Below are 24,845 nucleotides of genomic sequence, written 5' to 3'. Positions count from 1 at the left end.
AATTTCCAGTTTCCGCTACGCTGTTTCGTTTTTTTAACAGTTCAACGATTGTTGTATGAATTAGTGTTTTTGCGCATTACGTATGATGAATAAAAATTAATGTAAACTTGATTTATGCGAAATACGTAGGTTATAGGTTATCTGCCTTCCGATTTTATTTTGGTGCTCGTGTTCGATTTCTTCTTCACTGATATTTTCTTAATAAAAATAACGTTTGTATAAACCATCAGTTGCGTGTTCAGAAGTCTGCAGGTAATATTGTATTTGTGTAAATAATTTTTGTCTCATCAATTTCGTCTAACCTTCAGACAATTGACTTGACAATAATTTGTAACTAGAGATAAGATACATATGTATAAGTAAACAGTGTTCATTTATGCTAAATATCACTCTTAATCGTTAAAAGAAAAACGATTGGTGTACATTAATTTTTCGTTAAATTAAGGAATGGCTTTTGCTATTTTACGTTTTGCCCACAGGAATTCAGTGAAACTTCTCTCTGTTTCCACCATGACTACATCTGTGTCAGTTGACGAGCGTATGTTGAAGGGAATAAGAAAAATAATTCCAAATTTAAACAATATTAAATACAAAGGCCAAGATGGCAGAATTGGCATATTTGGTGGTAGTACAGAATATACCGGTGCACCATATTTTGCCGCTATGAGTGCACTTCGCACAGGATGCGACTTAGTGCACATATTCTGTGCAAAGGATGCAAGCATTCCTTTAAAGTCATTTAGCCCAGAGCCTATCGTTCATCCAGTTTTAGATCAATACGATGCAATCAAACAAATAAGACCTTGGCTTGATCGTTTACATGTTATCATTATTGGCCCAGGCCTTGGTAGAGATGACAAGATTTTCAAAACAATCGTTGAATTAATTTCAATTTGTCGTGAAGTGAAGAAGCCATTGGTAATCGATGCAGATGGGTTATTCTTAGTGAGTCAGAAACCTGATATCATAAAAGAATATCCAGGTGTTATTCTTACTCCGAATGCCATGGAATTCAGTCGTCTGGTAAAAGGAGTACTTGAAAAATCTGTTCAACCTACACCACTGGTGAAAACTGCAGATGTTAAGCATTTGGCCGATGCATTAGGAAAAAATGTAGTAATTTTGCATAAAGGAGCAAAAGATGTAATTGCAGATGGGCATAAAGGTACCGAAGCGGTCTCGTGTGGATTGGCCGGCTCTGGTCGAAGATGCGGAGGCCAAGGGGATTTATTAGTTGGCGCATTGGCTGTATTCTGGTGGTGGGCTATTTGCGCAGGAAGTAGCGAGAGCGCTTTGTCGTCTCCTATAGCTGCAGGCTATGCTGCATCAAGATTAGTAAGGGAGTGCAATGCATCTGCATACAAAATAAAACAGAGAGGAATGCTGACATCCGATATATTGGAACAGATACAGCCTGTTTTTGCAAGAATCTTTGAAACTCATTGTAACAAGTGAGCCATTTGATTAAAATGACTTTGTACTTGATTTTGATGTATAATATTTTTGTAAAATGCTTTTATATTTTTATGGGAAGGTTTCTAAGTGGGGAGGTTTTTCTTGTATATGTATCTGTTATGTATATGGTAATTAACAATAAACAGTAATCTCATTAATATTGATTATAGAACATCTTCGTTCAATGGAAGAAGTCGAACACGGAGCATTGATTCCTGAATTGTACTCATTTTGTTAATACATTTTTAAATTCCGACTAAAAATGAAAGAGTCGTTTCTATTTCGATTTACCGGCGCGCTATTAATCTAGAACATGTTTTAATTATATTCAGGCGAAGAATCATACATTCAGGAACTGAACGATATAATTATTACTAATATAATTAATACTAGATTTTTAATGTCGTTGAATGCATTACAAAATAAATTACATGTTTCACAATTATGTGTAGATTACATTTTACTTATTTTGCTTGAGTTATCATATGTACAAGTGGTGCATTTGTATTAAATGTTTCGTCTGGAAAGAGATTGCCCTTTACATAGTTATCAATAGACGATATTATGTTTGCGTTCACAGAATTAATTGGTTAATTGACATTATTTTATAAATATAAATCATGAATTGGAAATAGAGAATATTCATTTTTTGTTTTGCTGTCTGAATTCTCTACTACATGTTTAATCCTATTACAAAAACAATTACTAAGTTAATGGATTATATGTCGCTAAGTTGAGTACATGCTTAGAAAAAATGGTCGGTCATATTTTCAAACCGTTTCTAGTGTTCACACATAATATAAAAGTCGTTTATTATTAATCTAACTAAATAAGACAATTTCTCGTGCTTAGGCAGAGCACATTTTTCATGGAGTTTGTATTATATACTTCTCTCGCACCTTAAACTTTTACAAGCATCGAAGTCCCTATATCGTTTGTCTTTCGCATTTACGCTAAAATAATATCGTCGTTAAGTACCACAGGGTTCGAAGTTGAGAAAAATACTATATAAAAACGAAAACAGATCGTAACACTTAAATAACTTTTGGCATGAATATACCGAATACTGTCTGTCCGCATCAGAAAATGTCATTGCTGTCGCGTTGACTTTACCATGACGCTGCTCAATGCAAATCTTCTAGAGGCTAAAATTATATTATCGTTTAGAATAATGTCGGTGGACTACGAATAGAATGTCAACACCGATGTATGGTTTCCACGTATTAAAAGTGTCGGTGGCATATCCTTCGTTAACGCTTCCAACCATGCCATGTAAAGTGGAGCCGAAACTGCTCCTTTTCGTGGCATTGGTAATGACCTATAATTCGACAGTTCATTATTTATCTGAACAAAATATTCAGTCATTCGTGCTAATTATTTCAGACAGATATCGAACGAAGTAGTAAACACGGCAGTTGTTATTTACGTGCATGTTAAAACTACGTACATCACAACCAATGTAGACTGACTGGAGTTCTCCAATAATAACTCGCGAAGTCTCAATTGTCTATGGGTCTTATCTTTTAGAGATTGAAGTTCAAGCTCTGTCACGCAGCATTCTACGATAAAATCATAAACATTACGTTGGTTGCGCAAACGATTGTCGATTTCAATTTATTGTTTGGTTGTACTTCGTTAGTTTACCTGTGTCGGAATTATCGTTTTTTCGGAAATCGGATATAAGTTTGTCAAAGAAATCTTGCGTTTCCTGTTTTGGTTGTACGCTAATGTCATCCACCATTTTCAGGCTGGTATATTTTATCCTGAACTTTGTCATGATCTCCGACATTCTAGAATCCGTAAAAATTAACGAAATGTTTCGAGCGAACACAGCGATCGATTCGCTAAGTCTCATCTCATTTTATTTATTTTATATTATCAAAAATAATTGAAATAAATCATTTAAAACTTACTCTTTCTCTTGCGCCACAATGTCCTGCTTATGGTTGGCCAGCGCAAAAATTCTCATTTTGCAATGCTCCCAATTCGAGCGCGTACTAATAATGTATGGCAAAAGGATCGTCAAACCTGCCGAATAAGAGTTTCTGCCACTTACAAATGAGCCTATATTCTTCGGTGTTTCGGTTGCAAACAATTGGGATGCCGTATTTAAACGTTTTAAAACAACATAATGTCTGTATCGTGTTATTATTTTACGCCCGATACAAAGTGTCGAATATCCCAATTGTTTGCAAGCACGTGTAAATATTTTATGAATTACCTCCATCGTCGTACAACCACCACACGTCAATTGTGCCAGTCTTATGTTTCCTCTGGAAAATTGCCAAGTGTTCAGGCACAGTTGCCATTGTTTGTCGTTTTTCCCTGAATATTTATAACAGACAATATTTTACGATTTCATTTACGGATACACAGTTAGTATAATTATTTAATCGTTCGATTCGGATACGTTCGAATAAGAGGAATGGAATGGACTTGAATCTTACATTAACTTTTCGATTGCATTTTTCCTCTTATGTTTGAGGTGTTCGCGAGCGCTTCCATGAGTTGGCGAGTCTCTAATTATTTGTGGTCCCTCGACAGGCGCAAACGGAGTTCCTAAAATACAAATTAAATCTTTGATCGTGTATACGAATCAATCGTAAGGTGCCAGAAACATAATTAAGAATCCAAATTGTTACCCATCGTAGGGACACTCTGAACTCTTGGAATTTGGCTGGACATAGACAAGTTGCTATCGACGTGCATCAAAGTGCTTCCCGTCAAGTCGTAGCTACTCTGCGCCAGTGCACCGTGTTCCTCGTCGCCGTTTGCAGTTGCAACTCCAGAGCAATCCAAACCTTCCGCGATTCGAAGCATCGCCACGGCTAATTTTTGGTCGAACGCGTTGCTGCAATGAGCATAACATTTTTATATGTACAAGTAATCGCACTTTAAGCGAACGATTTCATTATTTCACGAGCAACGACTTTTGTCGACTTACTGGAGGACGTTGAAGTATTCTTGAAGATCCTTGTAGTTGCACGTCGACCAGTGGGTTTTATAGCCCATCAGAACCACGTTCGGTGCCAATTTTCCAACACCCGAGGCTTGCATCAAAGCTGATGCACCTCGCTCGAAGCTTAAGTCTTCCACCACGTGGTAAAACGATTTTATGCGTTGCTGGTGCAACCACGCGTAGCCATTTCTCAGTCGTACAGATCGGAAACGATACGATAAATTGGTCTGAAAGATCGTTTAAACTGTTTCAACGAAGTCGCACAGATAGAGTGGTAAGATCAAACATTTCGAAGATGGAACCGAATGATAATATTCTTTCGTTGAAAGAAGTTAAGCACAGACGAATGTTGCGAGAATAGTAAATCTGTTTAGTTACACTGCTTACCGGATATACCTCTCCGCAGATCAGCAGCGAATGGTTTTTCGTAATGAGATTTGCCAGATGTAACAATGCTGGTCTACCGCTGGGTGGTCCAGTTAGCGCCAATATTTGAGGTGCGTAATTCTTCACGTGCGAGTCCATGGAATTCAATCTAGAAAATTCAATTATGTAGTTATGTTCAATTCAACATCGTATATTCGATCTGTTGTTTCTTAAAAGGAAAGTGTTTTTTACCTGTACACGGTGGATAGCGCGGTCTTGTACGTCTGAGCTTGCGTGCTGCTGCCCCAATTCACATCCGGTTTTCGATAAACGACAATCAAATACAACGCGAAAATGATGACGAACGTGACGAACGATGTCACCCAGTCGATCAGGAACATTATAGCAACGCACGTGATAAAGCCAAACAGCGACAACCAGGTGTTGTAATACTATACAAGAATACAAAAGAAGCAAATTTCAAAGTTTGCACGGTCCTAGAAGTGAAAACGCCTCTTCGAAGACATTGCGAGGTTCGGTACGAAGTTTGGCAGATTTTGATATCCTATACTCTATAACGAGAAAACAATCGATGAAAGTAAACGAAGGAAGGTTGGTTTGTCGCTTACTTTGAAGGTAGGCCGCCATCCGAGTGGTCGAATCAACGCCGCGTGAAAGGTGCAGAAGTTAATTAAGGCGTACGATGCCAAGTAGAAGTTCGATATCAAAGGTGCAACTGCATTCAAGTTCGCTGAAACGAAAAACCATAACGATCGTTATCGATACTGAAGTATACAATACTAGAATGTCTTGAAAAATGTTTCGTCATCGCGTACCTATCAAAAGGAATAACACTGCAACGAAGAACGTCAGGACATAGCCGCGATACGGTTCACCGTGTTTCCCGTATCCTTTGCTGAAGTAGATTAGACCTGGATAAATTCGATCTTGTCCCAGCGCCTGTATCAGTCGTGGCACCGACAACAAGTTCGTTAGAGCTGTCGAAAGGGTCGCGGCGAAGCAGCCAGCGTAGATGAACGGACCCCAAACTGACATGAGTTGCATCACCTTGAAGTGAAACGAACACGATAACGAAAAAGTGATATTGTCACGTTAATTTTGTAATGCTTTCGTATCGGTTACGTAACGTCGTACCGAGTAACTGTTGTGCAGTCCTTGAGTACAATTCACTTCTGGAATACAACTTATGATGGTGCCGTTGATCACTTGGCCACCCGCGTCTCTCAGGGCAGCACCACCAGCGAAGATGACGAACGTGAGATAGCTCAACATCGAAATCAGCAATGCGAGGAGGGTTCCAATCGGTATGCTGCTCGCTGGATCTTTCAAATCGCCGGATATGTTGGCGCCCGCTTGAATTCCGGTCACCGACGGAAAGAAGATGGCGAACACGGAAAAGAACGTTTGGTTGCTGCCCTCCGAGAAGCGATAGTCCGTTCCCATGTTGCTCATGAACACCTCAGCTAGGGATTTAACAAACAGTTCTACGTAGAAACAAACGTTAAAGCTGAGTCTCGGTAATCGAGGTACCATTTTGTGTCTAAAAAGAATAGATCTGAAATGTAATAGCTAAATTTAAAAGAATTAAGCACGACTTACAAGAGAATCCACGAAATCCACGTGCTTGCTGATATATGTCCGACGGGCCAATAATAGTACCGATCAGGAAATCAAAGATGGCTGCAATGATGATGGCTATGAGGAAATTTTGTGCCTGAAAGAAACTTATTTTACTAAGTGCTACATCGAAATGAAACATATACATACAGTCAGTCCCATAACTATTCGTACTCTCTACATCTATTGAAGAAATTTGTCTAATTTAAATGACAGGCTTAGTTTCTAAATCAAAGTTTCGATTATATATTTATTTGGAAACATGGAGCATTCATTTAAATTGGACAAATTTCTTCAATAAATATAGAGGGTACGAATACTTATGGGACTGACTGTATGTATGTAATCGTTAAGTAAACGAAATTAATGGTACCTTAGATTCCCATTCCATTCCGATTGCGCAAATCATAATCATAGCGATCAGCGCGAATATGCCCACGATTCGAACATCATTCACCCCGTTGTCAATAATTTTCAAGTTATGTTCTTTTAGCAGGTCGTTCAGAGAGTCGCAGAAACCGATGGTGTTCATCGAAGCTGAGACTGCGTTGGCAAATGCAAATACGATACCAACGGAGGCTCCGAATTCTGCACCCAGAGTTCGCGATATGATGAAGTATATACCACCTATAAAAATTTATGCAATTTATACATCATTGGACTTGACGATCCATACACGTCGCTACAATTTGAATCAATGAATGGAAATTTATGTTAAAATCATCCGAGGTATAACGTAACGAACACTGAGCAAAAAGTGGAGTTTCAGCATCGTTGGCGTTGAATTTAATTTTGTTGCCATTCATTTACATTCAAGTAATAGTACGTTTAATTGTTTGCACTCCTACGTCGAGCGCGACTCGACATTCTTTCATGACCAAATCAATAGGAATAGAAATTGTTTCAACAATTTATTTCTTCCTTTATTTATTTAATTTTCCTTATTTTTTACTTAAAGTAAATTTCAAACGAAACACTTAAAAGCATTGGGAGCTACTGGTAACGAAATTGAAATAGAATTCGGAGTGCAAAGGGATAATTGTTTCATTTTCGTGGCAAATGTATCCAAGATTGAGACCACTGCTGTGCATATGGAACTTTTACAACGGATGAAGTAAAACAATTTTCAACATGCAATGCGCAGTAACAACAAGGTACATAATGCCACACCTTCCAAGAAAAATGAACGAGAAAATGGGAGTCCCGTAACACACCTCCCTTTACTTCCCCATTAGTACTAATTGCGCTGAGGCTAAGCGTCGTGATGACGCAGACTGACGCTGATATTCCGATAATGATGACGCTCTGCAATATGCCGGCCTGAGCTACCACCCACGACAGTCGTAGGAAGAGCATTACACCCCATATATTGAGGAGGCATGGTATAAGGACACCCTGAATCCATCCTAGCTTTATTCCTGTGTGCTTCTGCTGGGATGTTCCAACCTGGCCAGCTTCTATATTGGGGTCCTGGAACGTGATCGTTGTCTATATTTATTTTTTATTTTAAAACAGTATTTCATCGCGATACAACGCGCGTTAATCAATTCTGAGGACGGCGTAAACGTCTCGAATACTTTTATCGACTTTTTTGAACAACTTAATTTCGCGTAACTAGAATCTTGGTTTAACAATTTTACGAGCGCACTCGTTCGCGCTTTATTAAAACTATTATCCTGTCTTTCGCAAAGTTTATGAGGAGGATATATAAATTGACGCTTTTTCTAATATCCTCTAGTATATATAGCTGCGCAAACTTTATATATCGGGGGGACTAGAAAGTAATGTCGTTTCTTTTACATTAAATTCAAAGAAATTTTGTAACAAGTTTTTATTTTTAATCAATTATGTAGTCATTCTCGTTTATAACAACCTTTTGCTATCTTGCGTGCAAATTTTCAATAACCGATCGATAAAAATCAATTGCTATACAACGAGCTGATAAATGATAAAAGTTCGTCAGCGTACAAAAATGATGATATTAAAAACATATTACGCGAATAAATTCATAATTCACGCGAGATTCGGTCTTCTACGAACCACTTAACCGATGACAAATTCTTCAGGCATGAACGCGAGCCCTGGCAATTACGATAAGTAATTGTTTGGGAAAAGTATCGACTTTTCAGTGCGTTCAAGGGTATTGCGATGAGGGTGGTACGACGAATGTCCATAGGATGTGGCAATCTTACCTTTATAAGATTTCCTTCGTGCAGGGTGCTCAACGATGGCCTCTTAGCACGCCGACTCAATCTACAAACAAAGACGTTCTTGTCACTCGCTGCGATGGTATTAGCGAGGGAATGAAGTTAATTAAATTAGGATAAACTGATGAATGGGCTGGAAAAGGTCGTTAATGGTAAAAGCATAATTTTCTCATGAGAGCGGCGAAGTTCCTTGAAATATTGCGTTAGCCAACGGTTTCTCGTGTAGCTTTAACATTGCAATGTTTAATTATCAAATCGTGTAATGTGATCAATTGTTTGAGATCGTTACATTCGTCGCAACTGTTCAGGCTGTAAAATTACTTACCGAGTTTTCAAAGTCTTCCGTAATATAAAATTAAGCTACGAAGACCCGATTCGTCGATTTATTGTACAGTTTTTGTAATGTACTTTTTTATTGCTCGGTTTGCTCGCATCTGTGGCTAAGCCTTCGTTTGGATTCGAGCATTCAGAGAAGCGTTTGTCTCCGAAAGAACGTAATCGAAAGGCATTACAAGAATTGAAATCCAATGAGTTAAAACGCTATACTTGATCTGTGTTTGCGAAGTTCGAGTATCCCAAACGAGTTAATCGATGGTCGTATTCTGTCTACGAACCTTCGAAGACGTTAAGGACGAATGTTACGCGAGAAAATCGATGAGAGAAGAATTGGACGCAGTTGTCGTAGTGGCAGCAAATTCTACCACCAGAGATGAGCAAAATTCATATATTCGATTAATGTTTCGCTGTTTATCCATTATTGGATAAATAAAACTCAAGGTTTCAAACGTAGAACAAAATATTGCATAACAAAGAAATGAAAATTGAATTGACGATAAACGACTTAATTAAATTACTATACGTTAGTTTCATTCGTTATCTATTTTCCGAATTAAAATTATCAGTATATCGATTTCGATTTATACGCGTTTACTGACGATCGGATCAGGACTTTGAAAATACATGACCAACGCGTGTAGTGTGTCATGTCTCGCGTTGTATATGTAGAGTTCGAAAAACTCCGCACGACATGTGCGGAGAAGCCTGAGCTGTATGTTTAGCTGAGGATGACAGCAAGAGCGAAACACTGCGAGTTCAACTGGCTCTCGAGATATTTTTAATTATTACATTTATAGGAGCTTTTGAATTTCGTTTTTGGAATATGTATCAAACAATTCGTGGTAACTCTGCTTACCTGTAATGATCCAATCGTGGGACAACGTCCCACAACCCACTGACGTTTAGTGTCATCGGTGATCTCTTATTGTTTTGGTTCCCAATTACCTCATCATCCATAGCTTTAACTAGACGTCAACGGCGTCTTGTCGAATCTGAAAAGACAAGCATGTTACTTACGTTTCATGTATTCGAAATGATCGTCGAGGTCGTTTAATTAACACCGTATCAGGTGTTCTTGGCACTGTGAAGTTTACAGAAACGCGTTTGGTACAATGTACTAATTCTTGTTTAATGAAACTCGTTTAGAACTGGCTCGTGCTGTGTTCTTCAGAAATGCAAACAGCTAGAAGGGATTAAACATTGTTGGAATTTTCTAGAGCGAGCCTGGTATCTACAATTATTTTAAAGTATAATTTGTTGAATATTCGTTGATATTGTTGGGAAAACATCTTGACAAATTGTTTGCTTCCGAGAAAATCAATTTGTCACCGTACCAAAGACTTCTCGCGATACTTTGCCAAATTTTCCGAATCACACTTGTATGCGATGATTATCCGTTTCTGCGAATATTAATTCGCCACTTGCTTATACGCTGTTCAAACTATTCCCAGGATAGTTTGTTAAATATTAATTTCCGTAGTAATCGTATTTCCGTCGTATTCATGCGATACATTCTACTTTAATTGCTGGTATTCGTCGCAGCATGCCAACAGGCGTTCCGTTGGGTTCGAAATGAATTGTGCATACAAATGCGAGGAATTGTTTTTTCTTTAATTACTCTGTGCGTTTATAAACGAACGTGAAGACCTCTGAAAGAGGTAAACGACCCTTCTCCTCCAATTTCAAAAATACAGTAGCATGCACGAGATGTGCGCGTTGATTGTGTAGTGTCCGCGTCTCCCATACCCAACAATAAGGAGTCAAATAAGGGTACGGGATTGGTCTTGTAGGTAAAGCGGTCGACTGTGGATTCGAGGATCGTGGGTTCGAATCCCCGTTGTCTTATTTTTCGTTTAGACTCCTACAATTGCTTCCATTATTACTTCCAGAAAACGGCTATCTATCCTTTTAATAAATACATACGTAAACAAATAAATGTCTCGAAGATTTCGCTCGTCTTTGTTCTAATACACAAAGGAATGGAGAAAAAAACGAGACGCATTGCGCGCGGATCACGATTGTTTATAGTTTCGCGTTCTTAACCTTCGCGTATTTTTGAAGATCGGGGGGACGTTAGGGGGGAAAAAGTCAGTACGCGTGCGCGGGAGAGCCGATGGAAAAATAGATTTTCGAAGAAAGGCAAATTTGTTGCCACAATGCTTGAACGAAACAGCCTGGCGCCGCGTACCTTCTCGGTACCACCAAAGATCAGCCTTGCCAGAGCTTTTACCTTGCCATTAGCTCTTTCGATGCCAAATTCCATCGTTCTGGCCTTTTCTTCACTGTTCGAAACTTTGTCCGCGGACAGGAATTTTGTCGATCGCTGACAGCACGCGCGTACTCGAGGATCTATTGTGAATCGCGTGATTACTGTTGCACAGGTAAAGGATTGATACATATCGATCAAATTTGTACTTACTTCATTTCCGAAGAACCTTGCCCCACTAAAATCAGTTTACCCATAATCTACTTAAATGACGAATTTTTTATCGCTTCGCTAGCACGCGACCTATTTTATCGAAATCCATTTTGTAAGTTTCATTTCTATCGATCCAGATATCGTAATCCTCGACGAGCTGTTTCTTAATTCTTCTGCTCTACTTTTGCTTGTTTACATGAACGGAGATATGGGAATCGAGTACTTTTAAGATTGTAAAGGTAAAGAATGGTTCTGTAATTCTTTTCGCGTTTCAGGAAATTCAATGATTTCCACAAACGTAAAAAGATGTTTCATCTCGTATATTCGTGGCACAAAAGTCAAAGAACCGCAAACGACGCGACACCTGTTCTGCGTGACGAATTCTTGTTCTTAAGTAAATAAGACACCCCGACGCAGAGCGAATTTATAATTTGTTAAGGTAATTGGCAGCTGATGATTTGTTATCGTGATTGTCGATACACGGCTGAGATGATGCGACCGACGTTGCGCAAAACCCATCTGTCTGGTTTTTTCTGTCGTAAACAATAACCATTGAAAGAAAAAAAAATATTGGAGACGCTAAAAGAATTGCAGTTCATTTACGGAAACTTGTCGAAGAATAAAAGAATTTTTTCGCGATTTCACGAAATGAATGTCATAGGAATGGAATTCGAGGGCTTTTGACAAAAAGTTCTGAGTTTCGCTCGGATAAGAATGGCCACGCTTTTTCTTCTTTGATTTCTTTTTTTTTTTTTCTTATGTCACACGTTTACGAATAAAAATGTTAACTAATAATAAACGCGTTCAGTTTGCGTATTCGTCGGAGATTATGTCCTGTTTAAGTGCGCGCGTCTGCAACCGAACTTCAAAGTTATGTTTTGGTAAACGAAGCGCAATACCGTGAAATCTAATTCTACTATCACGATTCATTTATCCAGGAAGAATGTTTCTATTTTCGGTAGTATCAAATGGTTGCATAATATGACACGCGTACGAAGAGTAAATATTATTAAAAGTATACTCTATTTAGTTCAGTCTTGTGCGAAGACAAAAGCTAATAACGGAAAGTGGTAAATATTTCTAGTAACATGAAAGATTGGTAATAGAAAGACATTTCCTTTCGATCGTCACTGTAAAATAATGCTAAACGGTATAGAACTTCTGGTCACGAAATTTCCGTGCGAAATATATTTTACCGACGAAGAGTTTACGTATCGAAGACACGATTGGAAAACACGAGTACACGTAAGTGAAATCTAGAACGAATTTGACAGATAACTGTACGAGATTAGTGGAAATTAGAGTAAGAGTTTAAATTAGCATCGCAAACTTATGTACGTTTACGCTGAGCTGTATCAAAACGGAACATCGTTGTAAACAGAAGTCAATCGAATCGATTGATATGCGATAGCTTCGACGCTACTTGAATCATATTTATTATACTTAACGTAAACGATAAGGTGAAAATGTTGGAAATAACTTACGCTACGTTTGCATTCATAGTGCAATAATACCGCGTACACAGCGACATCGTGACGTAACGAGTACTTCCCAAAAATAAAGCGTCGTCTTAAAAAGAAATATTTACAAAAAAAATAAACGCGAACGGGAATAGTTTTCTCTTCACTTAGACTGAAAATCACAAGCTGGCTATATAGCGTCTGCCTAAGATCGAAACAGCAACGGGCAGCTCGCAAGCGTTGATCAGAATTTTATCCGTAAGAACAAACAAAACTACTTCTTCCTTCGTCATTATTTTCGAAATATACAAACTTCAATAACGATACTATCTTTATGAAACTTACGTGAAATTACCATTCGACATGCAGTAACACCATGCAGACAGTGACATCGTGACAAGTACTTAACGAAAACGAAGCGTCCTCTCAAAATGAAAATTTAACGAAAAGAATATACACGAACAGAAATAGTTTCCTTCTCTCGCTATCACTTCGTGTCGTAAAGTGGTCATGCAACAACGTCCGTCGAAGAACGGAACAGCAAGTTCACATGCAGGAGTCGGTACTTATCCTAAAAAAGAACAAAAGTAGTTTTCGTCCTCTGCTCCGGGCACGAGTGTTTAAACCGTCAAACGAAAGCCGCGCTAACTCTTTCGATCAATCGACGACCGTAGAATTTGCAAATTAAAGATGAGCAAAAATGTAGCTTACATGGTCTGCCATTAGGGCGCGAATACATCTTTCGATCTCTGGTTTAAGTCTCCTTGGGTATACAAAATTGCAATTTAGAATAATTATGGATACGACTAATGTATACCGAAAGAGACCTAAACCAGACATTGAAAGGTACGCGTTATTCTAAATAATAAAGCTTGAAACGAGAATCGGCGTTCTCGATTCGACTTCTCGACTCACCGGCATTCAAATTTTCATTTTTATATACAAAGAGTAACGGTTACGTTTAAATGATTGCTCGTCTTTCCTTTGCGATTCGTGACGTTTATCTGGATGAGAATTTTGAGCAAGCTTGAAAAAGTGACGAATAGAAAACACTGTAGTTTCTATTCGTCCAACGTAATTTCAATTGAACGAAAGTTTCTTTATCTATTTCTTCATTTCGAATCTATGCTCTGAGAATTTTGGCCAATTTTTGGTGCAGAAACACCGGAGGGGCTCGAAAAATTCGAGGAGGAGACGAGGAGGAAAAATAAACTGTTCTTCGTAGGAATTTTCGTGGCATAAGCGCGGGTAAACACGCTTGAAAACGAAGTCACTCACGGGTTGCCGACTAGTTGGGAAGTCGACGTTAACCTGGGAACGCGATCCACCCGTGATTCACGGAACGCGCGCGATCCACGGAGTTCGCTAGAACGATCACTGGAGATCCAACGCGAGCCACTGAACACCGTTGCAACACTCGAATCCTTCGGGCCGGCCGACATTAAGGAAGGAAGCATGCGTCGAGCTTCCCTTTCTCCGTAAAACTCTTCCAAACACACGCCTGCACACCCACTTAAATACACACGCGGGTGGCGCGTGCGCCAACACACGCACATACATCACATCCCACGATTCACACACGCGTATATAGTCGATCGAGTAAACCGTGGTAAAGAATAACGCTATAGGAGGATAGGCTTGGTTTATTGGCGCGAGTCAAAGACCCGTGGCCACTAAATCGATCTATCAATTACTGGATGGCGCATCAGAGTCCCGTTGATTTCGCGGGGGGCGATATATGCGTCTCGGGTTGACACGCGAGGGACAAGCAAGATGAAAGCATCGACGGGGCTCGATCTGGATCGAATCGATTCGGATGGATCGCAGGGAGAAATCGAGGTTGAAAATAGGAAGGGATGAAAGCGATATGTTGAATACTTTTTGAATGCAAAGAGTTTCTCAGTAGGAGCTTTAGAATTTCGAATGTTTTTTTTCTTGAGAACGAGTAGCCACTATCGTACTCCTTCATCACCCAACGATTCTGATACTAAACTTGTGATAGGAAGAACGTGTTCTCGATTGCAGACTGATCCGAAACGACCGATCCTGATAAATAGTTTGTTTACAATATTCGACTACCGCTGGTCTTTCTTAATGGGAGTCAATCTTATGCCACTATTTCGAGCAACCAGCTACTGAAAGTTGCTACAATGTATGTTGCACGTGGTTTACAAATATTTATATTATTAGATCTTGCAGAGCTACTAGTCAATCTGCTCCTCGGATCTACTCGATTTTTATTTTTGGGACCACTTAAAGACATTTGTTTATCGAACACCCATCGCCAGCGTTGAAACGCTTTTGTATAGTATACGAGAAAGCTGCCAGCGAATCCGACATAATACCAAGAGTATTTAAAAGATTGAGAAACTCTGTGACACAATGTCTGCAGGTTCGCATTTCAGTGCATTTTTAGCAAACATACAAATCTCTCTAGAATTGCTCGAGGCCAGTTGTTTTGAACGTCTTGTTGGTTAAGTTATCGTTCATCCCTCTGAGATATACACAGCGTATCGTAACATACGGAAGCTAATTCAGCAGTCGATCGATGACTCAAAAACCATAAAAAAGAATTCATATAAACATTTGTCTCATTCTATGTTCTTGAAATATGTGACTTCTATTCATCGAAATTTAAAGTTGTCATACCCTATCGTTAAGATTTACTACGAATGCTCGTTGAATGAGACTAAATTCTGAGAAAATCTCAACTTTCTATGAAATCGATAGAATCCAATCGAGAAGCTCGCTTGCATATGTATTAGTCTCCGTGTGAGTTTCTTAGAAGTGTAAGAAGCTGTTACTTGGTATTTGAATATCACGGCTCGAAAAATGACGCCGTCGTAACCAGAACATTAGTGTCATATACATATATGCGTCACGCGGCACTGAACGTGTTAAACAATTAGCAAAATTATTTCTGCGTGTTTTACGTACATGTAAAAATTCGTAGATGTCGCAGCGCATAATGTTTCTTTCCACGTGTAAGCGCAGTGTATTACATATTCGACCGATCCGGAAACGATATATTAACACCATGTCGACGCGAAACCCTCTGTTTAGTGCGTCCATTTTAAAACAGCATAAATAGCGGAAAATATACTAACGCTTGAATATTTTACATTATATTCCGGACACTTCGAACTGTTTTCTTTTCTATACTTTAATCTTTGTCAATGTTCATGGAAGTTTTCTTATAAAACTGAACTGAAACGAAACACGATTAAGAAACAAAAACCGTATTTATTTAATTTCCAGGGTTAACTGTTTAGTTACGTTTAAAAGTATTTTGGTGACGGATGGGAAACGGCCGAAGCGAAGAAAGAGGCACTTCACGAGAACGATCGGAACGTGCTCCAGTTCTGCGACTAGGGTGCAACGTTTTCACGCTTCCTCGCGAGTTACAAGGATTTTCGTTTCTATGAAACGATTTAGGTGTCCCAATTTTTCAGTGATTTCTATTTGTGCTACTTGAACAAAAACTTTCCGTGCGAAACACTTCCTGCCGATACACTATCTAACCGAAACTGAACACATGTATTAGAAAATAAATTTAGAATGGGTTCGTTAATTATAGACGATACATTCGCGGGTAGTCAAAGGTGCTAGTGTGTCGTGAATATATCACCTGAAAATTTACACAAGTGCAGAATACACGGAGGCCCATGAGCGAAATCACGTAAATTGATCGAAAAGGACATCGGTATCGGCGAAACCACGTGTCAGAGAGCTGTGCGTAGCGATGCACACGTCACACGTACATCAACAGCGTCGCATGTGCTCCCACATGTTCATTCAGGAAACCACGCAGCTCACCACATGTATCAGCGTCTTATGCAGACTCTAGTAGGAAACTTCGTAGCAATCGATGATCGCGTGTCAACATTGCAACGCATTTGCGTACACAACACCATGTGGACATTAAATTTTTTTGATCGGTTCAACGAGGAATTTGCTAACAGAGGAGGATGAGACCTTTCCATCAGCTGTAACAATCACACAACGAGAGTTTTATATGGAGGATGAACAGGCGCTGCATGCTAGAACGTCGGACTTGTTCAAAGTTGAGCTGTTTTAATCTCGACAACTATGAAGTAAATTACCCTGGTTATTCGTTCTGCAGGAGGAGGGCAAAGGAAGAGGTAAAATTCTGCTATCAAAGACAAATATCGTAATTCTCACCTGTTTAAATACGATAATTGTGCACGTAGAACTCTCGGAAAGAAGCCACAATGAGAATTTATTAAGAACAGAAGTCGTAGAAAGGTTCTCGCAGCACATTCAAATAGAAAATGTTACCAACATTGGGGGGTTACTGGAGAGCTTAACCAAGCGCTTTACCAAGTGCCTAACTATTTTCAAATCGTGACATTCCAATTTAAGATTAACGAACTACATACCTGCGATTTGATGTCGACGTTGCGGAGATACGTTATCGAACCGTAGTACAACGCAAATTTCATCAGGGAGAAAAGTAGCTCAGTCGTTGATTATCTTCCCAAGAGTACGTCGTGTTTTTCTTTTAGCATTACCGATGAAAGAGATTCCCGAACGGTTCGAATTACGCGACACAACTGCCTCGTGAATTAATGACGTTAAACTTCCTTCATCTTATCAGTGAGTATTATATGGTGGATAAGCGTACGGTACTATTTCCTTTACCTCGAAAGTTCAATAAAATTTACGATCTTCTTTTGCAATAATTCGTGACTCGAAAGGCTGTAAGCTTGTCCCTTGAGTAATTGCAACCCATTTGAATCGGGTCGATCTTATTTTATTCGAGCAACAAAACAAACAAATTGCATAGTATTTAATCGTGGAAAGTTTTCGGGACGAGAGAAGTAGAGAATGATCGATTCGAGGAACTAAGGAAATGTACGAAGAGACAATCTCGATAAGGTACAAGGGCAGATTATCGGAAACGAACTGAACATAGACGGAAGTCAGGCAAGAAAGTCCAACGAGCCTGCTGTTATTCGCTTTATTTATGTCAGACTTGGAAACAGAACTATGGGAAGGTCAGCCAGGTGAAGTAGTAATTGGGGAAGAGAAGATACGGTTTCTGGCATACATTGATTATTCGATAACTTCGGACAAATTAAATTGTATATTTGTAAGCCTACCTTATTACAATCGGTAGCGAATGTCCAGCTAAAGTTAACACACTGTGGATCGATTAGGATGATGAACTTTCTTCTGCAATCGGTGATCGGCAGATATTGCGGTGTAGTGCACGGCGATTGTGCGATTAAATAGTCTACAATATAGAAACAATCTAAATTAAGTACTCGTCATAGAAAGAAATCGATAACAATACACTGATTGGATATCGACTTATGTTAGATACGAACTAGTAAAGTTCAAGACTTTTATTGTCTAATAGAAAGGTGGGGAATCTTTTGTGATTGGAACGACGCATGTCACTTCTGCTTCTAGAACTATTCGAATATTTTACATCTATTTAAAAACTATTACTCTAATATTATCATTGGTCAACCACCGTTCAAAAATTGCAACTGCAGTTTGCGAATGTCCTGTTGCATCTGTGAAAAAAATTATGGTCGTTGGAAGACGGTTATTATTAAACGATGCATCATTTTCCTTTACCAGTTCTTTCTGTCTTCGCTTGGAAAACAGCTGTAGCACGTCCTACTTCCTAAAATTACTCCGCATACCAATTACTTGCAACTAACATCGGCGAAGACACGTAAGGATGTCGTCGAATATCTCGAGGAGAAAAAACGTAACTGAATCTTTTCAGGAGAAGAACGGAGAAGAACGTTGGCTTCTCTGTGAAATCTCTGTTGCCAATTAAATAGTTAGGCAGTTGGTCGGTAATGCCCCCTTAAGTAAAATAGCGCGACAAAGGTTTAAACGTGCGGCATGAAACTGTTTCGAATTATAACGTACAAATCAAAGATCAAAAGATTAAAATTAAACAGGTTGTATATAATCCAGAAGTGCGTGGGGTCGTTCGAAACTCCAGGAGTCCTTCCAGCTGTGATCAAACGATTCTCGAGTATCGTTCGCAGCTTCAAACGTGATAATACTACGCGCGAACGTCTCGGACACAGCGCTAAATTATGAATCACGAAATTATTGTACTCGTTAACGGAGGGACTTGTGTCAAACTTTACGAGTTCAATTGTCGAGACACGCGTCACCAATTAAAAAGCAATTGCTTGCTTCATTGCTCGCGGCGAATACATTACTGGACAATGAAAGATGTCGCGAGACATCTTCGATTATTTTACCGGATAAAACTGATACGAACTAGACCGTTATCGTTTGAAAGTCATAAGTACTGTTCACCGATTGTCCCGCATCGGTTTTTTCGCTCGTTCGCGGAAAATTTTGTTGTTGTTGTTACGAACGATACGAATCACGTGTCGCGTTACGATCAGATCTGACCTCACTGATTAAACTTATTCACCATCGTAATTAAATATAATTAATTCCCACAATTCAGTGCAACACCATCATGCGAGGAAGTTGTTCTAGGCGATGAATTGTCCGATAGCTAAAATAACATAACCAATGTTTGTCAGACCTTGGTTACAGTTTCAGTTCGAAAAGGAATTTCTTTGATGTCTCGCATCCGTTTATATAAACAATGCGAACGTTAAAACGCGGTTAGAATATCGCTTCTATAGTTTTGGCGCGCAGTCTTCAATATTTTCGGTTCGACTCGGAAGTCCCTGGAGCTTCTGATTCTCACCGAAGAGAACACGTGTTCTCGATAGCGAACCAGGCTAATTTGAAGAGATCAAAAAAGAAATGTCGTAAATAAAATCGAAGCGTTTTCAGTAGAAGCTCTGTACAGTGTCACGGATGATTTCAAGACGCTTGGTAAAGGCTACGGAGGTGAAGGATGGGATCTATTGCGATCAACTTTTTTTAGAAGTCCATGGCCGTGCAACAGGTTGAGCTTTTCAAACGTTTCGATCATCTCCGAAGTACATTATGCAATTGTGTTTTGTAAGAGCCCGTGGTCTTATGATTTTTCCGTGACGTTATGCGCGGAAATAGAGCGAACGAGATTAATTAGCGGTTACTATTTCGGTATAGAAATAAACCATAATTCTCGGATGCAATAAAATCGAATCGAGTACCGTAAGATTACATGAGTAATAGATTAAACAACGGAATCATAAAGCTCCTTTTGGAATTCTATCTCGGATCGAGTCGCGTTTCATCGATTCATCCGAAATGGACGAAGACGTTCGTGACGCGATTCAATCGGGAGTTCATTTCAGGAAATCCTGTGTGTACGATGCGATCGTGTAAATCCGGAACTGCCAAAAATACGCCTGATAAATATCCGAAAAATGCGGAAAGTTGGCTCGAACGGAAACAGGAAAGCGGAAGTTTGATGCGCTGCCAGCCAAATAAAATTACTCGGTAAAGGAACTTGAACGATCCGCGGAGTATTCATTGGAATAACTTTAGTTTAAAATAGCCAATCCATAGAATACTGTTTGTCAACCATCAAATTCGCGGTTGAATCATAACGCCACTTGGGGTTAGCGTGCCAACAATTTCACGCGCTGGCGCCATCGCAATGCCTTTGCCAGAAATTTATTTCTACTGGATGATAGATACTATGAAATATGTAAATTTAATTGGACGTCAGATTCTCCGTTACTTTTTTGGCTAATTGTTTTCGAATTTTTGTAAGGCACACACTTGTAGAGAAAAAATTGAATGGTACGTGCTCCGCGTAAGTAGTAAGACGAGAAAATGTGGAGCCTTCAAAATGCTCAACTAAAATATGCATCGAGTCACTTTGATTAAAGTACACGTGTACATTTTACGGATTGCTTTTATTTCTTTGCATTTTTATTTCGTTGAGTTCTGGTCACGGCACTCGTGGTGGCTCAGCAACTTTTTCACGACACCCTTGGAGGCTCAGCAGTTTTTTTTTACCGTGCCCTTAGGCTAGAATAGATACTTGACAGTTCTATTTCGCAAGTAGCCAAGCCTAGAAAATTTAATACCAGTATCCAGTATTTGGTGAGGAGAAGGAACATTAAGAAAGAGTAAAGAAAAATTATGTTGTTACCTTTCTTCGACGAGCATCTCAGATTGACCGCATTTTTTTTTACGATCTTGCCTTGAGTAGTCATAAAAGAAACGGAAAAAATAATCACGGTTTCGTGGTCTCCGCGATCTTTATTTTTCCGATGCCGCGAAAACGGCCCTATAATGGCGAAATGCCTACGTGGAAAATATAAAAAGAAAGAATAGATCTCCGAAGGAACATTACTCTCTGCCTCGGACAGGTATCGATTCCTTTTTGTTCCTTGGGTTGTCTAAAAGGACCTGCCGATATAATAGTTGCTCGATATTACCAATAAAAGTAGAAAACCGAAACGTTTTAGAGGTAGCACGGTTCAGTTTTAATTCACACAAAAAGGTTACTTTGTTTTCGTTTCGTGGGGTTACAAGGGACCGTTTAGATCGTCCAAAATTTCTGTCAAAGACGTTGCATTTGGCGGATGCGGTCTGCGCGCAATTGCACGGGGGACAGGAAGTGCAGATAAATATTTAAACCTCTTCAGTTTTATGCTCGGTTACGCGCTTAAAGTTTCTACGTACACATGGCCACGCGTTATATGCGTTTTATGCGTTTTCGAGGGGATTCTAAATAAAGCAGCAGGAATTCGTGTATCGGGTTAGCATGTCCCTTCATAAACTACGGACTCTGTACATTTCTCGCGCGTGCACGCCATCACCCGTACAAGAAATTACTTCATCGAGGCGAGGTAAGGTTCATTGCATCGGGGAAAAATCTTACGTGACGTTGGAGAATGGTTCAAGGAAACTGCACGAATGTTGGAACCGCGTTCACGTCGCTCCATGTAAAATGGCATGACCTTTTATTATTCAATCTTTTGCCAATCTAAGAATTTTCCTACTGATGCAGGTCGTGAATTTTTGTCCTAAATTTTAGCTCTCTTGCTCGATGCTTTACTCTTGGGCAAATTGTTTAAACGTCCGATTGGTAACACTCGATAAATTTCAAATTTCTTTCATTGGAGGTTTACTCCAGGATATATAAATATAAATTGTAAATGTGAGTTAGTAGAATAATAGATTATATAAAGTGAACGTGAACGTAAGTTGTGATTGATATGTTTTTAGAAGTTATATTACGCAAGATTACATAATCTTTTGAATGAAATATTCGGAGGGGAAACTGGCTATCGTAATGTTACGCGACGAACATTATCACCCTTTGATTAATCGAAGAATGGCTTTATTTGATAGGACTGTGTTCCATTTTTGTACTCGATGTCTCCCGTCGAAATTAATTTCAAACACGAGTCCGTTTAAAATGTTATATTTGAAAATTTGTACAGCAAAAGGAACACAATTTTAAAAGCTACGTACGAGGGAGAGTTACGGAATACGATATCGCCTAGTTTAAAACCGAGTCTTATTCGAGACAAGTGCTCGTAAACCGGTAACTTAGACGATAAGATGACGAGTGCTGTAATTTAAGAACACAATTACCCCACGGAGTCACTGATCAATCAGTTTAACGAACAGTTGGTTAAACACACGAGATAATGCACGCTTTTCCAGTATTTTAATTCGGATGTGTCGCAAACCCAGCTCGCAACCAGCGCGAACCTATTCAATCTAGAACTGACTCACGTCTCGTCCAGACATTTTACGAAAAAAATTCTGGCCGCCCTGTGGCAGCAGTTTCAAGATAAAGTAAATTCTCGACTTAAATGTTAGATATATTCTGTAGCAAAATATATAAGAAATTATTATTATCTAATATTATATCTAGAGTCAGATTTGAACCAAGACACTTCGGATTGCAAATGAATATTTTACATAAAATATAAATACGAAAAACGCTTAAACAGATATCAAAATGTATGTGACATCTTGATTATTTATACTGTGTTATAAAACGTCTGTGTACTCGAGACTCCACTATCTTCTCCAAGAACAAGCTTCGATTACGATGATCGTCTTCTTTATCTAATATTCACATGCATTAACGAAATATCTTCAAATCTGGAAACCACTCAAAAAAGTAACCATGCTTAATTAGGAACGAGATCCAAAGCGACCGCGTTGAAACTGTATTCGTACGAAAGTGAATGGTGTAAAATCTGAAAACATCGTGGAAATTAAAATTACAAAAATCTGCAACGAAAGGTGGACGAAGAATTCGAAGAAATAATACTCGGACAGCGGGTTCTCCTTAAACAATAATTTCGCGAATATGCGTGTATCAATTTGCAGTATGTTTCCTTCTACGATCGAGTAAACCAACCCAGACATGTCGAGATCCAACAGCCCCAATCCAGTTCGAGCCAGTCCGATCCAGCAAACGATCTTGTAGACCACCTGGGTAAGGCGGCTCAGCCACGGTAAAACTTCGATGAACTCGTCTTTGATGAACACAGGAATACTGACTGAGTATAATAGAGGTACAAAAACGGAGCAACAAACCGAAGGAATGGGGAGAATGTCTGCGGTGCTAGGACGGTAACGAAAAAGGACATCCATCAGGTACCAGGCGAAGGGTCAAAGACATCACGACGGAAATATCGAAAAACACCTGGAACGTAGCTAATTTAGTCTTTCTTCCGATTGTTTAACACGTTGATCGCCATGTCACCCACATATGGGTGACAGTGTTTTTCACCGAAGAACTAAAAAACTTAATTCTGTAAGTCAAGTATCAAAGGAAATGAATTTAAATGAAATTCATGAATTTTTATGAAATTACAGAAATAAATACAACGATAAATTTTTGATTATTCAGTCATTAATAATTTAAATAATATTTCACTTTAGCGGAAACTTTCAAGAATATTTGTCTGGCAGTCGACATGTTAAGGAACTTAACGTCGCAAAGGATTACGAATAAATATCTTTCTGTGCGTTAATTTATCCGAGTACTTTTATTCTACGATAAAACTTGTTTAAATTTTCCCACAAAAGCAAACGTTATCTACTTTTCCGGATAGTGTTGGTATTTAATTCTATGCTCTCGTTACTTTCATGTTATCGTTCGCTTATCTATGATTAATTTTATCTCTAGAAATGTACAAAGGCTACATATCGCTTCTGTTCATATTAAAATTCTGAAATTGATGAACTATAAATCTATTAAAAATTGAAATTCATTTTCCATTACCGTCGATAGTCTCGAGTTAAATGTTATCGAATGTTTCATGGAATGTTCGTATAAAGGTCAAGTGGACGAGTTTAGGAGAATGATTTCAGAGTCGCAGTGCGTCGGTCCTGACTTTCTTCGACGTCCTCGCGTTTTCTCTCTATGCCTAATGCAAGTTACATCAAGTCAACAGTAGAATTTTAGAGAAAACGTTACAATTTCTTTCATTGTTTCGTATAAAGTTGCATAAATTGAAGCTGCGGTAATATCAAGTTGCACTTACTTTGCGCGGCGTGTCTTCTACATAAAATACCCTTGAGTTCGAAGCCTTCGATCGTAACCTGAAAACACATTTTCTGTCTTCTTTAAGAGTTGCATAACTACGGTTCTTGGACAGATTTCACGTGATTACAGCAAAAGTTACTTGCAGATATACAGGGTGTCCCAAAAGTCGGGGAGGAGCCGGAAATGGGGGGTAGCTGAGACGATTCTGAACAACAATTTCCTTTGCGAAAATGTCGGATGGAGCTTCGTTAAGGAGATATTAAGAGAAAACCCCGACCAATCAGAGCGCGCGTAGACCGTTGGAGCGGCCGCGGTAGCGTAGGCTACGCGCTGGTGGCCGCGCTTGCACGCGAACAAGTGACTCGACGTGCATCGAAGGACATTGACGCTGCCGCCTAGCGCGTAGCCTTCGCTACCGCGGCCGCTCCAACGGTCTACGCGCGCTCTGATTGGTCGGGGTTTTCGCTTAATATCTCCTTAACGAAGCCCCATCCGACATTTTTGCAAAGGAAATTGTTGTTCAGAATCGTCTCAGCTACCCCCCATTTCCGGCTCCTCCCCGAGTTTTGGGACA

At 39.3% G+C, this 24,845-nt stretch overlaps 2 protein-coding genes and 1 long non-coding RNA gene across 10 annotated transcripts in view; 1 reads left to right on the top strand and 2 right to left on the bottom strand.

Annotated features, from left to right (window-relative positions):
• The window catches only part of LOC128886600 (ATP-dependent (S)-NAD(P)H-hydrate dehydratase), a 63,340-nt gene that overhangs the window by 402 nt on the left and 38,093 nt on the right, over positions 1–24,845 (top strand). Inside the window, exons 1-4 of one of the 4 annotated variants that reach the window (XR_008459883.1) lie at positions 7,053–7,240; positions 7,377–7,572; positions 7,654–7,895; positions 23,107–24,415. Coding sequence is in view for 2 of the 4 variants with exons in the window: in XM_054141635.1 (XP_053997610.1) it covers positions 511–1,455 (945 nt within the window). In the remaining 2 variants the exon portion in view is untranslated. Of the gene's footprint in view, positions 1–129; positions 253–479; positions 7,241–7,376; positions 7,573–7,653; positions 7,896–23,106; positions 24,416–24,845 lie in introns of those variants that run through there. The other 3 variants (XM_054141635.1, XM_054141636.1, XR_008459882.1) reach the window with 3 other exon arrangements.
• LOC128886594 (bumetanide-sensitive sodium-(potassium)-chloride cotransporter) lies at positions 1,834–17,372 on the bottom strand. 5 transcript variants are annotated; one of them, XM_054141615.1, is made up of 20 exons: positions 14,119–14,335; positions 13,186–13,411; positions 9,818–9,953; positions 8,611–8,671; positions 7,633–7,888; positions 6,792–7,045; positions 6,401–6,515; positions 5,936–6,264; positions 5,617–5,848; positions 5,410–5,531; positions 5,033–5,232; positions 4,802–4,949; positions 4,400–4,641; positions 4,098–4,306; positions 3,903–4,014; positions 3,677–3,780; positions 3,369–3,483; positions 3,100–3,245; positions 2,903–3,014; positions 1,834–2,773 (listed from the first exon to the last, which is right to left on the bottom strand). In XM_054141615.1, exons 3-20 carry the CDS (start codon positions 9,916–9,918, stop codon positions 2,638–2,640), a joined length of 2,994 nt encoding a protein of 997 aa, XP_053997590.1. In that variant the 5' UTR covers positions 9,919–9,953; positions 13,186–13,411; positions 14,119–14,335; the 3' UTR covers positions 1,834–2,637. The 5 variants fall into 5 exon arrangements, 4 of the variants coding, with proteins under 4 accessions (XP_053997590.1, XP_053997592.1, XP_053997593.1 ...); XM_054141617.1 differs by having other exon boundaries at positions 13,196–13,411; XM_054141618.1 differs by lacking the exons at positions 13,186–13,411; positions 14,119–14,335 and adding an exon at positions 17,241–17,372.
• LOC128886606 (uncharacterized) lies at positions 17,478–18,593 on the bottom strand. The gene is made up of 3 exons (XR_008459884.1): positions 18,448–18,593; positions 18,192–18,383; positions 17,478–18,097 (listed from the first exon to the last, which is right to left on the bottom strand). It is a non-coding gene; the product is annotated as an uncharacterized LOC128886606 (long non-coding RNA).

The sequence above is a fragment of the Hylaeus anthracinus genome, unplaced genomic scaffold (genome assembly GCF_026225885.1).
Source record: "Hylaeus anthracinus isolate JK02 unplaced genomic scaffold, UHH_iyHylAnth1.0_haploid 11985, whole genome shotgun sequence".
Lineage (NCBI taxonomy): Eukaryota > Metazoa > Arthropoda > Insecta > Hymenoptera > Colletidae > Hylaeus > Hylaeus anthracinus.
This window is presented reverse-complemented; position numbering and strand designations above follow the sequence as displayed.